Genomic DNA, 13,973 nt, shown 5'->3' on the forward strand with positions numbered 1-13,973 from the left:
TTAGATAATATATGATACAATTTGCAAAAATAATACGTTATAAAGTTTTCTATCAACGGGGAAAAACGCACATCTTCGCTGATTTTGTCAAATACGTTTACATACTCGTAGAATAATGATCTGTATTACAACCAGATACTTTAGTCTCAATAAAATTCTATTACTCGCTCTTGGTTTATGGCCTTATTATCAATCAAATATTGTTCGATTTCAAATTGTTTTAATTCTTGGTATTTTAATAAGTTTTATTATATTTCAGGTATTGTATATAATATTTCGCTTTTTTAATTGTCTTATGTAATAAACCACTACGAAAGTTACTAATCATAGTAATAATTGGTTTTTGTTTATAATCACTTCAAATATTAATAAAAATGATATAGCTGCCTATAATTATAATTATAAAAATTTTATTATAAAGCAGGTTATTTTAAATTTTTAAAAATTTTTATCATAATTCACTAAATAAATAAAAAAATGATTATTTAATGCATTTTTTGTTTAATGCATTTCTTTTATAGTTTATAATATTTCTGACTGCAGAATGCACTTCTCTCCTTGTAATAAAACTTCTTTCTTTCTCTACTTTTTTCATTATGTATATAATAAAATATAATTCATTTTGGATTAACTCTGATAATGTAAGTTGAGCTTATAAAATGTGCACATTCAAATAAATATCCTTCATAAATAAGTTTCCATACACAAAAATGTTCTCCAAATTTCCCAATAAGAAACACATTAAATATTATAAAAGGTAAGACTTTTGTTGGAGAGACTACAAGAAATCTATAACGAGCTAAAAGATGAGAACGAAATCAACATTATGGAAGAACATGGAAACAACACGAAACGTTATACTATTATACTTATACGTAAGATAACATATGTTAACACACATATTTTACATTTCCATGTAAAATAAATTAATCTTAAAAATATAAATAATTAATTTAATTTAAATTTTGATATATACTTCTATAAATTATTTTTAGATATTTAGAATATAAATTTGTATTGATAAAATACGGAAAACAAATATATGAGCAAACATATTGTCATAAAATATATAATTTCGTTTAATATAATATTCGATCTAATATAATTATTATATTAGAAATATGAAAAATATTATACGGTTACAAAAACATTTTATAATTAATAAAAGAAAGATGATGATTGGGAAAATAATTACAGAAATAAAAATTCAAAACATATCATAATATTTCAAAATGTTAAAAAAATAATAAAACTTGTACAATAACTTTTTGGAAATATTTTCAGTTTTTACCATATGTGCCGTATCTATCATTACTACAACGCCATTTTTGATGCCGGTGCTTAATATTATTTTACGTACAAATAAATCTCAGTCATATCAAATACATGTCATAACTGAATATTTTATCGAACAAGAAAAATATTCCTATTTAATTTTGTTATACGTCAATATAGTTGTATGTATAGGGGCGACTACAGTAACAGCAACAGGTACAATGCTTAGAGGATGTCTCATACATGCTTGTGGAATGTTTAAAATTGCCAGGTAAAGAAATAAATCTAAGAATAAATACAAAAGTTATAAATTTATTAATAAAACCTTAGTTTTAAATCAATATATATGCCAAAATTATATAATCAATTTATAGTTATCGCATTGAGCGAGCAATGACAATGAAGTTCAAAAAGTTTAGTACAAATAACGAGATTATGATTTACAAGGAAATAGGTTGTGCCATCGACATCCATCGTAAAGCTATGAAGTTGTATTGATTTATATAATATATGTGACATCAATCTATATATATATATATATATATATATATATATATATATATACATATATATATATATATATACACAAAACTATGATTCCATAAAATTTGTAATAATACTTTTTTTTAAGGTATTCCGAATTTTTATTATCCAGTTTTGAAGGATCATTCGCCTTATTAATATTAGTCGATGTGATTTCGTTGAGTCTCAATCTTTTTTCAGTGAGTCGTTTTCTGCATTTCTTATATTCAATAATCTGTATAAATCATTTCGTGATGTTTAAGTTAGAAAACTAACAGATAAAAATTATAATAAAATTATCACAAAGAGAGACAAATTCGTCTGTAATTTATCAAAAACTTTCAAAAAAATTATTCAGATCATATTTATGTTAGTGTTGTAATTTTATAGTAATATATATATATTTTTGTATGTAACATAATTGTTAAATATACATAAAACTTTAATAATAATTATAATATTTATATTAAGGTTTTCCAGACTACATCGCTTGGAAATAATCAGGAATGCGTACTGCATGTTGTTATTTTGTCTGTCCTTCTTTTATATATGTTCTTAGCTAACTATGTCGGACAAGAAGTTACAGACCACAATAATTACGTACATACTACTGCGTAAGAGATTGTTTCGTACTATATTTGTGTGACTAATATTGAATATTATATTTACTTGAATATTATATTTACTTGAATACTAAAATTAATAAATATATAATAATATATTAATAAATATAAATAATATATTAATAAATATGGTAATATATTAATTAATATATTATATGGTAATATATTAATAAATATGGTAATTATAAAAATATTGTACTAAATGTGAAAATAATCAATATATCTTTATATATTCGCTGTATTATGATTGAATGCAGAAGGAAAAGGCAGATATTTTTAATTTGACAAAAGACAATTAATTTTACAGCTTAATTCCTAATAATTTCAATTTTACACAGTATATACATACAATATACGCACGAATGCAACGTACGCATGCACGCACGCATGCACATACGCATGCACGCAAGCACTATGCTCAAGCAACATTTATGATAATAAAGTAATAATTTTAAAAAATCTACGTATGCATATATACACGCCTTCTCTCTGCCCTTTTTCTCATTCTTTGTACAATTGCAATCACAACTGAAAGGAAATTTATAAATATAACGCAGTCAGCAATTACTTTATCAGCGAACTTATTTATTTATTATGATTATTTTATAGGTACAATGTTCGGTGGTACATAGCACCCATACATACACAAAAATTAATTCTCTTTATACTGCAAAAGGGTAGCAAAGTCTTCTTTTTAAATGTTGGCAAATTATTTGGTGCATCGTTAGAAAGTTTTGCCACGGTAATGATAATTATACATCATACATTATAATAATTATAAATATTTTCGCATTCTCATAATGCAATAGAAGACATATTTCATTACAGTTAATAAAAGCATCGATGTCTTATTTCACTTTTATGTATTCTATGCAGTAAAGCAGATATATTATTTGACTTAATAGGCTGTGCAAGGTAATTCTAATAATTAAAAAAACAGAATATAATCTATGCAAAATTTTCACGAACTTAAATAATATGTTAATTTTATTTTATAACTATTGCACTGTAAAGAAACATAACAAAAACAAGAATAAAAATTCACAATTACTTAAATATCCATCAAAAATATCTATTCATTTAAAACTTTCAAACTTTAAAAAAATATGTAGATAGATTTGATTGATTAATATTTTCATTCAATTATACAAAATATAACCGATAAGAAATTGTCAGAAAAGGATCGAAAATTAGGGTTACAAAAAATATAACAGATTAACATGCACAATTAAAAATATGAATCTTTTAACAGAGTACAAGAATATAATTTTTTTTATGTAAATGAGTAGCACGTTTCAAATCACATTCATAAATTATACTACATACCTATATTTTACAGTTTACTCTATCTTCCATTTTTTCGATAATAATTTTGTAAGTAATTTGTGTTAACTCTTAAGATAACCCAATTTAAGAATGTAACATATTCAAGTAACGAGGGCATGCACGAATATGAAATATCTAAAACAATGTTGCTAGAAAGGAGTGAATCACGCTTGCGTATACTTCGATAAAGAAGTCATATTATAAGTGTTCTTGCTGTAAAAAATACATATTTGCTGTTTATTCGACATTTTAAATCGATCATCTCGTTACTTACAAAATTTTCAAAATTTACTAGAAAATTTTATTATAGCTAATTCATCTCAAAATCATCTCGAAAATTGTCACGCATATTATATTCCAAACTTAACATTTTGCATCTTTAATGCTCCGAGATGTCCACAATCAAATTGTGCAGGTAAAAAGAATGTTTGAGGTACGATAAAACATTCAATTGATTTACGTTCATTTACATTTGGAAAACTCAATCATTTTCTAGACATATACATATACAATTATTAACACGCTTTATAACGCAATATTTAATCAGACATTTCCTGTACAGACTTTTAGGCAATTTTTCTTTCTGAAAAAAATAAAAATTTCAATTTATATAAATAATTTTAATTTTAAATATCCCAAATAATTAGGATCATTATTTGATTCATTGTGTAGATTAACGTAATAAAAATTTTAATCAATAAATTTAAAACAATGTGTAGTAAAATTATATATAATTGCATTCTTTTATTTATCAATCATTGTCGCAGATACATTATTATGTAGATACAACATTCAGTAATAAGTTATTTTATTTCAAGTATAAAGATAACATTGCTTCTCTTATAAAAAGATCAAGATATTTCATATTTCTTAAAAATTTCTTAATTATTTATAAGAAAGTTAGTATAATATATATGCTGTTAAAATAAGAAATATACATTTCAAAATATGTATTAAATGCAACTTGTATTTTAAACAGAGAAAAAATCTCAATACACTTAGTATCATATTTCATTTTACACAGAACTGACATAAAATGAATAAAGTAATAATGTAATAAAATAATACTAATAAAGAAAGTAATTAAATTTAAATTACATGTCATTACATTATCTAAAAAAAAATGTTTTTTTTAATAGTTAAAATTTCATCAATAAACTGAGTCATTTCTTTTCTAAATGGACAAATGCAATTTATAAGTACCACAAAACGAATGAAACACATTAATGCGTTATGAAAAACTGACCTATACGCTTGCGCAAGCTTCAGTCAGGAAACACATGCAGTATTTTTCTATAAAAAATAAACATCTGTTCAATTTCCCACAATACACTAATAGCTTAATCGCTAGCTCTTTTTCATATTTATTAAATTGTGTATATTACAAACTCAAAGTGGAATTTTTTTCTTATAACATTACGTTTATATTAAATTAGATAATATATGATACAATTTGCAAAAATAATACATTATAAAGTTTTCTATCAACGGGGAAAACCGCACATCTTCGCTGATTTTGTCAAATACGTTTACATACTCGTAGAATAATGATCTGTATTACAACCAGATACTTTAGTCTCAATAAAATTCTATTACTCGCTCTTGGTTTATGGCCTTATTATCAATCAAATTTTGTTCGATTTCAAATTGTTTTAATTCTTGGTATTTTAATAAGTTTTATTATATTTCAGGTATTGTATATAATATTTCGCTTTTTTAATTGTCTCATGTAATAAGCTACTATGAAAATTACTAATTGTAGTAATAATTGGTCTTCAGTTATAATCACTTCAAATATTAGTAAAAATGTTATATAGCTGCTTATAATTATAATTATAAAAGTTTTATTATAAAGCAGGTTAATTTAAATTTTTAAAAATTTTTATCATAATTCACTAAACAAATAAAAAAATAGTTACTTAATACATTTTTTTGTTTACTTAACTTGCTTTTTTATAATTAGAATTATAAAAATTTTGTCATTTTATCATGTTGTATTTTTCTATAAAGCAGGTTATTTTAAATTTATAAAAATTTTTATCACATTTCGTTAAACTAATAAAGAAACAGTTCTTTAATGCAATTTTATGAATAAATTTCTTTTACAGTTTACAACATTTCTGACTACGGAATGCACTCCTCTCCTTATAATAAAAGTTCTTTCTTTCTCTGTTTTTTTCATTATACAAGTAATAAAATATAATTCATTTTGGATTAATTCCGATAATGTAAGTTAAGCTTGTAAAATATGTGCACATTCAAATAAGGATCCTTCATAAATAAGTTCTATACACTTTCTATACACAAAAATGTTTTCCAAGTTTCCCAATGAGAAACACATTAAATATTATAAAAGGTAAGACTTTTGTTGGAGAGACTACAAGAAATCTGTAACGAGCTAAAAGATGAGAACGAAATTAACATTATGGAAGAATATGGAAACAATACGAAACGTTATACTATTATAATTATATGTAAGATAACATACATTTAAGTTAACATACATTTTACATATTTCCATATAAAATAAATTAATCTTAAAAAATTAAATAATTAATTTAATTTGATACATACTTCTATAAATTATTTTTAGATATTTAGAATATAAATTTGTATTGAAAAAATACGGAAAACAAACATATGAGCAAACATATTGTCATAAAATATATAATTTATATTCATTTATTATAATATTCGATCTAATATAATTATTACATTAGAAATATGAAAAATATTATACGGTTGCAAAAACATTTTACAATTAATAAAAGAAAGATGATGATTGGGAAAATAATTAGAGAAATAAAAATTCAAAACATATCATAATATTTCAAAATGTTAAAAAATAATAAAACTTATACAACAACTTTTTGGAAATGTTTTCAGTTTTTACCATATGCTCCGTATCTATCATTACTACAACGCCACTTTTGATGCCGGTGCTTAATATTATTTTACATACAAATAAATCTGAGTCATATCAAATACATGTCATGACTGAATACTTTATCGATCAAGAAAAATATTCCTATTTAATTTTGTTACACCTCAATATAATTGTATGTATAGGGGCGGCTACAATAACAGCAACAGGTACAATGCTCAGAGGATGTCTCATACATGCTTGTGGAATGTTTAAAATTGCCAGGTAAAGAAATAAATCTAAGAATAAATACAAAAGTTATAAATTTATTAATAAAACCTTAGTTTTAAATCAATATATATGCCAAAATTATATAATCAATTTATAGTTATCGCATTGAGCAAGCAATGACAATGAAGTTCAAAAAGTTTAGTACAAATAACGAGATTATGATTTACAAGGAAATAGGTTATGCCATCGACATCCATCGTAAAGCTATGAAGTTGTATTGGTTTATATAGTATATGTGATATGAACCTATATATATATATATATATATATATATATATATATATGTATATATACACAGAACTGTGATTCCATAAAATTTGTAATAATACTTTTTTTTAAGGTATTCCGAATTTTTATTATCCAGTTTTGAAGGATCATTCGCTTCATTAATATTAGTCGGTGTGATTTCGTTGAGTCTCAATCTTTTTTCAGTGAGTCGTTTTTTGCATTTCTTATATTCAATAATCTGTATAAATCATTTCGTGATGTTTAAGTTAGAAAACTAACAGATATAAATTATAATAAAATTATCACAAAAAGATGAGAGACAAATTCGTCTGTAATTTATCAAAAACTTTCAAAAAAATTATTCAGATCATATTTATATTAGTGTTGTAATATTATAGTAATATATATCTTTGTGTGTAACATAATTGTTGAATACACATAAAATATTAATAATAATTATAATATTTTAGGTTTTCCAAACTGCATCGCTTGGAAATAATGAGGAATGCGTAATGCATATTGTTATTTTGTTTGTCATTCTTTTATACATGTTCTTAGCTAACTATGTTGGACAAGAAGTTACAGACCACAATAATTACGTACATACTACTGCGTAAGAGACTGTTTCATACTATATTTGTGTGACTAATATTGAATATTATATTTACTTGAATAGTAAAATTAATAAATATGGTAATTATATAAATATTGTACTAAATGTGAAAATAATCAATATATTTTTATATATCCGCTGTATTATGAATGCAGAAGGAAAAGGATATTTTTAATTTGACAAAAGACAATTAATTTTATGGCTCAATTCCTAATAATTTCAATTTTACACAGTATATACATACAATATACGCACGAATGCAACGTACGCATGCATGCACGCATGCACGCAAGCAATATGTTCATGCAACATTTAGGGTAATAAAGTAGTAATTTTTAAAAATTCACGTACGAGTATACACACGCCTCCTCTCTGCCCTTTTTCTCACCCTTTCTACAATGACAACAGTTGAAAAAAAATTTATGAATATCACGCAGTCAGCAATTACTTTATTAGCAAACTTATTTGTTTATTGTGATTATTTTATAGGTATAATGTTCGGTGGTATATAGCACCCATACATACACAAAAATTAATTCTCTTTATACTGCAAAAGGGTAGCAAAGTCTTCGTTTTAAATGTTGGCAAATTATTTGGTGCATCGTTAGAAAGTTTTACCACGGTAATGATAATTATACATCATACATTATAATAATTATAAATATTTTCGCATTCTTATAATGCAATAGAAGACATATTTCATTACAGTTAATAAAAGCATCGATGTCTTATTTCACTTTTATGTATTCTATGCAGTAAAGCAGATATATTATTTGACTTAACAGGCTATGCTAAGGTAATTCTAATTAAAAAAACCGAATATAATCTACGCAAAATTTTCGAACTTAAATAATATGTTAATTTTATTTTATAACTATTGCACTGTAAAAAAACATAACAAAAACAAGAATAAAAATTCACAATTATTTAAATATCCATCAAAAATATCTATTCATTTAAAACTTTCAAACTTTAAAAAAATATGTAGATAGATTTGATTGATTAATATTTTCATTCAATTATACAAAATATAACCGATAAGAAATTGTCAGAAAAGGATCGAAAATTCGGGTTACAAAAAATATAACAGATTAACATGCACAATTAAAAATATAAATCTTTTAACAGAGTACAAGAATATGATTTTTTTTATGTAAATGAGTAGCACGTTTCAAATCACATTCATAAATTATACCACATATCTATATTTTATAGTTTACTCTATCTTCCATTTTTTCGATAATAATTTTGTAAGTAATTTGTGTTAACTCTTAAGATAACCCAATTTAAGAATGAAACATATTCAAGTAACGAGGGCATGCACGGATATGAAATATCTAAAACAATGTTGCTAGAAAGGAGTGAGTCACGCTTGCGTATACTTCGATAAAGAAGTCATATTATAAGTGTTCTTGCTGTAAAAAATACACATTTGCTGTTTATTCGGCATTTTAAATCGATCATCTCGTTACTTACAAAATTTTCAAAATTCACTAGAAAATTTTATTATAGCTAATTCATCTCAAAATCATCTCGAAAATTGTCACGCATATTATATTCCAAATTTAACATTTTGCATCTTTAATGCTCCGAGATGTCCACAATCAAATTGTGCAGGTAAAAAGAATGTTTGAGGTACGATAAAACATTCAATTGATTTACGTTCATTTACATTTGGAAAACTCAATCATTTTCTAGACATATACATATACATACAATTATACGCTTTGTAACGCAATATTTAATCAGACATTTCCTGTACAGACTTTTAGGCAATTTTTCGTTCTGAAAAAAATAAAAATTTCAATTTATATAAATAATTTTAACTTTAAATATCCCAAATAGTTAGGATCATTATTTGATTCATTGTGTAGATTAACGTAATAAAAATTATAATCAATAAATTTAAAACAATGTGTAGTAAAATTATATATAATTGCTTTCTTTTATTTATCAATCATTATATCGTAGATACGTTATTATGTAGATACAACATTCAGTAGTAAGTTATTTTATTTCAAGTATAAAGATAACATTGCTTCTCTTATAAAAAGATCAAGATATTTCATATTTCTTAAATATTTCTTAATTATTTATAAGATTGTTAGTATAATATATATGCTGTTAAAATAAGAAATATACATTTCAAAATATGTATTAAATGCAACTTGTATTTTAAACAGAGAAAAAATCTCAATACACTTAGTATCATATTTCATTTTACACAGAACTGACATAAAATGAATAAAGTAATAATGTAATAAAATAATACTAATAAAGAAAGTAATTAAATTTAAATTACATGTCATTACATTATCTAAAAAAAAAATGTTTTTTTTAATAGTTAAAATTTCATCAATAAACTGAGTCATTTCTTTTCTAAATGGACAAATGCAATTTATAAGTACCACAAAACGAATGAAACACATTAATGCGTTATGAAAAACTGACCTATACGCTTGCGCAAGCTTCAGTCAGGAAACACATGCAGTATTTTTCTATAAAAAATAAACATCTGTTCAATTTCCCACAATACACTAATAGCTTAATCGCTAGCTCTTTTTCATATTTATTAAATTGTGTATATTACAAACTCAAAGTGGAATTTTTTTCTTATAACATTACGTTTATATATTAAATTAGATAATATATGATACAATTTGCAAAAATAATACGTTATAAAGTTTTCTATCAACGGGGAAAAACGCACATCTTCGCTGATTTTGTCAAATACGTTTACATACTCGTAGAATAATGATCTGTATTACAACCAGATACTTTAGTCTCAATAAAATTTTATTACTCGCTCTTGGTTTATGGCCTTATTATCAATCAAATTTTGTTCGATTTCAAATTGTTTTAATTCTTGGTATTTTAATAAGTTTTATTATATTTCAGGTATTGTATATAATATTTCGCTTTTTTAGTTGTCTTATGTAATAACCCTACGAAAGTTACTAATCATAGTAATAATTGGTTTTTGTTTATAATCACTTCAAATATTAATAAAAATAATACAGCTGCCTATAATTATAATTATAAAAGTTTTATTATTAAGCAAGTTAATTTAAATTTTTAAAAATTTTTATCATAATTCACTAAACAAATAAAAAAATAGTTACTTAATACATTTTTTTGTTTACTTAACTTGCTTTTTTATAATTAGAATTATAAAAATTTTGTCATTTTATCATGTTGTATTTTTCTATAAAGCAGGTTATTTTAAATTTATAAAAATTCTTATCACATTTCGTTAAATTAATAAAGAAACAGTTCTTTAATGCAATTTTATGAGTAAATTTCTTTTACAGTTTACAACATTTCTGACTATGGAATGCACTCCTCTCCTTATAATAAAAGTACTTTCTTTCTCTGTTTTTTTCATTATACAAGTAATAAAATATAATTCATTTTGGATTAATTCCGATAATGTAAGTTAAGCTTGTAAAATATGTGCACATTCAAATAAGGATCCTTCATAAATAAGTTTCTATACACAAAAATGTTTTCCAAGTTTCCAATGAGAAACACATTAAATATTATAAAAGGTAAGACTTTTGTTGGAGAGACTACAAGAAATCTGTAACGAGCTAAAAGATGAAAACGAAATCAACATTATGGAAGAATATGGAAACAATACGAAACGTTATACTATTATAATTATATGTAAGATAACATACATTTAAGTAAATATACATTTTACATTTCCATATAAAATAAATTAATCTTAAAAAATTAAATAATTAATTTAATTTGATACATACTTCTATAAATTATTTTTAGATATTTAGAATATAAATTTGTATTGAAAAAATACGGAAAACAAACATATGAGCAAACATATTGTCATAAAATATATAATTTCATTTATTATAATATTCGATCTAACAATTATATTGTTTCTTTACTATATTTATTATATTGTTTTCTTGTCTAATAATATTATTTTGTAATAATTATATTACATTAGAAATATGAAAAGTATTATACGGTTGCAAAAACATTTTACAATTAATAAAAGAAAGATGATGATTGGGAAAATAATTAGAGAAATAAAAATTCAAAACATATAATATTTCAAAATGTTAAAAAATAATAAAACTTATACAATAACTTTTTGGAAATATTTTCAGTTTTTACCATATGTGCCGTATCTATCATTACTACAACGCCACTTTTGATGCCGGTGCTTAATATTATTTTACATACAAATAGATCTGAGTCATATCAAATATATGTCATGACTGAATATTTTATCGATCAAGAAAAATATTCCTATTTAATTTTGTTACACGTCAATATAGTTGTATGTATAGGGGCGGCTACAGTAACAGCAACAGGTACAATGCTCAGAGGATGTCTCATACATGCTTGTGGAATGTTTAAAATTGCCAGGTAAAGAAATAAATCTAAGAATAAATACAAAAGTTATAAATTTATTAATAAAACCTTAGTTTTAAATCAATATATATGCCAAAATTATATAATCAATTTATAGTTATCGCATTGAGCAAGCAATGACAATGAAGTTCAAAAAGTTTAGTACAAATAACGAGATTATGATTTACAAGGAAATAGGTTATGCCATCGACATCCATCGTAAAGCTATGAAGTTGTATTGGTTTATATAGTATATGTGATATGAACCTATATATATATATATATATGTATATATACACAGAACTGTGATTCCATAAAATTTGTAATAATACTTTTTTTTAAGGTATTCCGAATTTTTATTATCCAGTTTTGAAGGATCATTCGCTTCATTAATATTAGTCGGTGTGATTTCGTTGAGTCTCAATCTTTTTTCAGTGAGTCGTTTTTTGCATTTCTTATATTCAATAATCTGTATAAATCATTTCGTGATGTTTAAGTTAGAAAACTAACAGATATAAATTATAATAAAATTATCACAAAAAGATGAGAGACAAATTCGTCTGTAATTTATCAAAAATTTGATGTGAAAAAAATTATTCACATCATATTTATATTATTGTTGTAATTTTATTATAGTAATATATGTATATTTTTGTATGAAACATAATTGTTAATACATATAAAATACATATAAAATTTTAATAATAATTATAATATTTTAGATTTTCCAGACTGCATCGCTTGGAAATAATGAGGAATGCATACTGCATATTGTTATTTTGTCTCTGATTCTTTTGTACATGTTCTTAGCTAACTATGTCGGACAAGAAGTTACAGACCACAATAATTACGTACATACTACTGCGTAAGAGATTGTTTCGTACTATATTGATGTGACTAATATTGTTGAATATTATATTTACTTAAATAGTAAAATTAGTAAATATGGTAATATATTAATAAATATGGTAATTATATAAATATTGTACTAAATGTGAAAATAATCAATATATTTTTATATATTCGCTGTATTATGAATGCAGAAGGAAAAGGATATTTTTAATTTGACAAAAGACAGTTAATTTTACCATGGCTTAATTCCCAATAATTTCAATTTTACACAGTATATACATGTCATATACGCACCAATGCAACGTATGCATGCATGCACGCATGCACGCAAGCAATATGTTCATGCAACATTTAGGGTAATAAAGTAGTAATTTTTAAAAATTCACGTACGAGTATATACACGCCTTCTCTCTGCTCTTTTTCTCACCCTTTCTACAATGACAACAGTTGAAAAAAAATTTATGAATATCACGCAGTCAGCAATTACTTTATCAGCAAACTTATTTATTTATTGTGATTATTTTATAGGTATAATGTTCGATGGTATATAGCACCCATACATACACAAAAATTAATTCTCTTTGTACTGCAAAAGGGTAGCAAAGTCTTCGTTTTAAATGTTGGCAAATTATTTGGTGCATCGTTAGAAAGTTTTGCCACGGTAAATACATCATACATTATAATAATTATAAAAATTTTCACATTCTGATAATGCAATAGAAGACATATTTACATTACAGTTAATAAAAGCATCGATGTCTTATTTCACTTTTATGTATTCTATGCAGTAAAGCAGATATATTATTTGACTCAATAGGCTGTGCAAGGTAATTCTCATAATTAAAAAAACAGAAAATAATCTACGCAAAATTTTCACGAACTTAAATAATATGTTAATTTTATTTTAACTATTGCACTGTAAAAAAACATAACAAAAACAAGAATAAACATTCACAATTATTTAAATATCCATCAAAAATATCTATTCATTTAAAACTTT

At 23.8% G+C, this 13,973-nt stretch overlaps 2 protein-coding genes and 1 pseudogene across 2 annotated transcripts; all 3 read left to right on the top strand.

Moving 5' to 3' along the window:
- The first annotated feature begins 93 nt into the window (after positions 1-93).
- On the top strand, positions 94-3,396 carry LOC148938226 (uncharacterized; annotated as a pseudogene).
- Positions 3,397-6,622: 3,226 nt separating this feature from the next.
- LOC112552577 (odorant receptor 43a-like) lies at positions 6,623-8,500 on the top strand. Its single transcript, XM_089075783.1, has 6 exons — positions 6,623-6,894; positions 6,998-7,111; positions 7,241-7,331; positions 7,599-7,741; positions 8,231-8,363; positions 8,450-8,500. Exons 1-6 carry the CDS (start codon positions 6,623-6,625, stop codon positions 8,498-8,500), a joined length of 804 nt encoding a protein of 267 aa, XP_088931909.1.
- Positions 8,501-11,903: 3,403 nt separating this feature from the next.
- Positions 11,904-13,832, top strand: LOC112552827 (odorant receptor 43a-like). The gene is made up of 6 exons (XM_089085216.1): positions 11,904-12,136; positions 12,240-12,353; positions 12,465-12,555; positions 12,844-12,986; positions 13,502-13,634; positions 13,714-13,832. The coding sequence occupies exons 1-6, from the start codon at positions 11,922-11,924 to the stop codon at positions 13,762-13,764; spliced, it is 747 nt and encodes a 248-aa protein (XP_088941342.1). The 5' UTR covers positions 11,904-11,921; the 3' UTR covers positions 13,765-13,832.
- The last annotated feature ends 141 nt before the right edge of the window (positions 13,833-13,973 follow it).

Source organism: Pogonomyrmex barbatus, unplaced genomic scaffold (genome assembly GCF_055798465.1).
Source record: "Pogonomyrmex barbatus isolate J1 unplaced genomic scaffold, ASM5579846v1 scaffold1, whole genome shotgun sequence".
Taxonomy (NCBI): Eukaryota; Metazoa; Arthropoda; class Insecta; order Hymenoptera; family Formicidae; genus Pogonomyrmex; species Pogonomyrmex barbatus.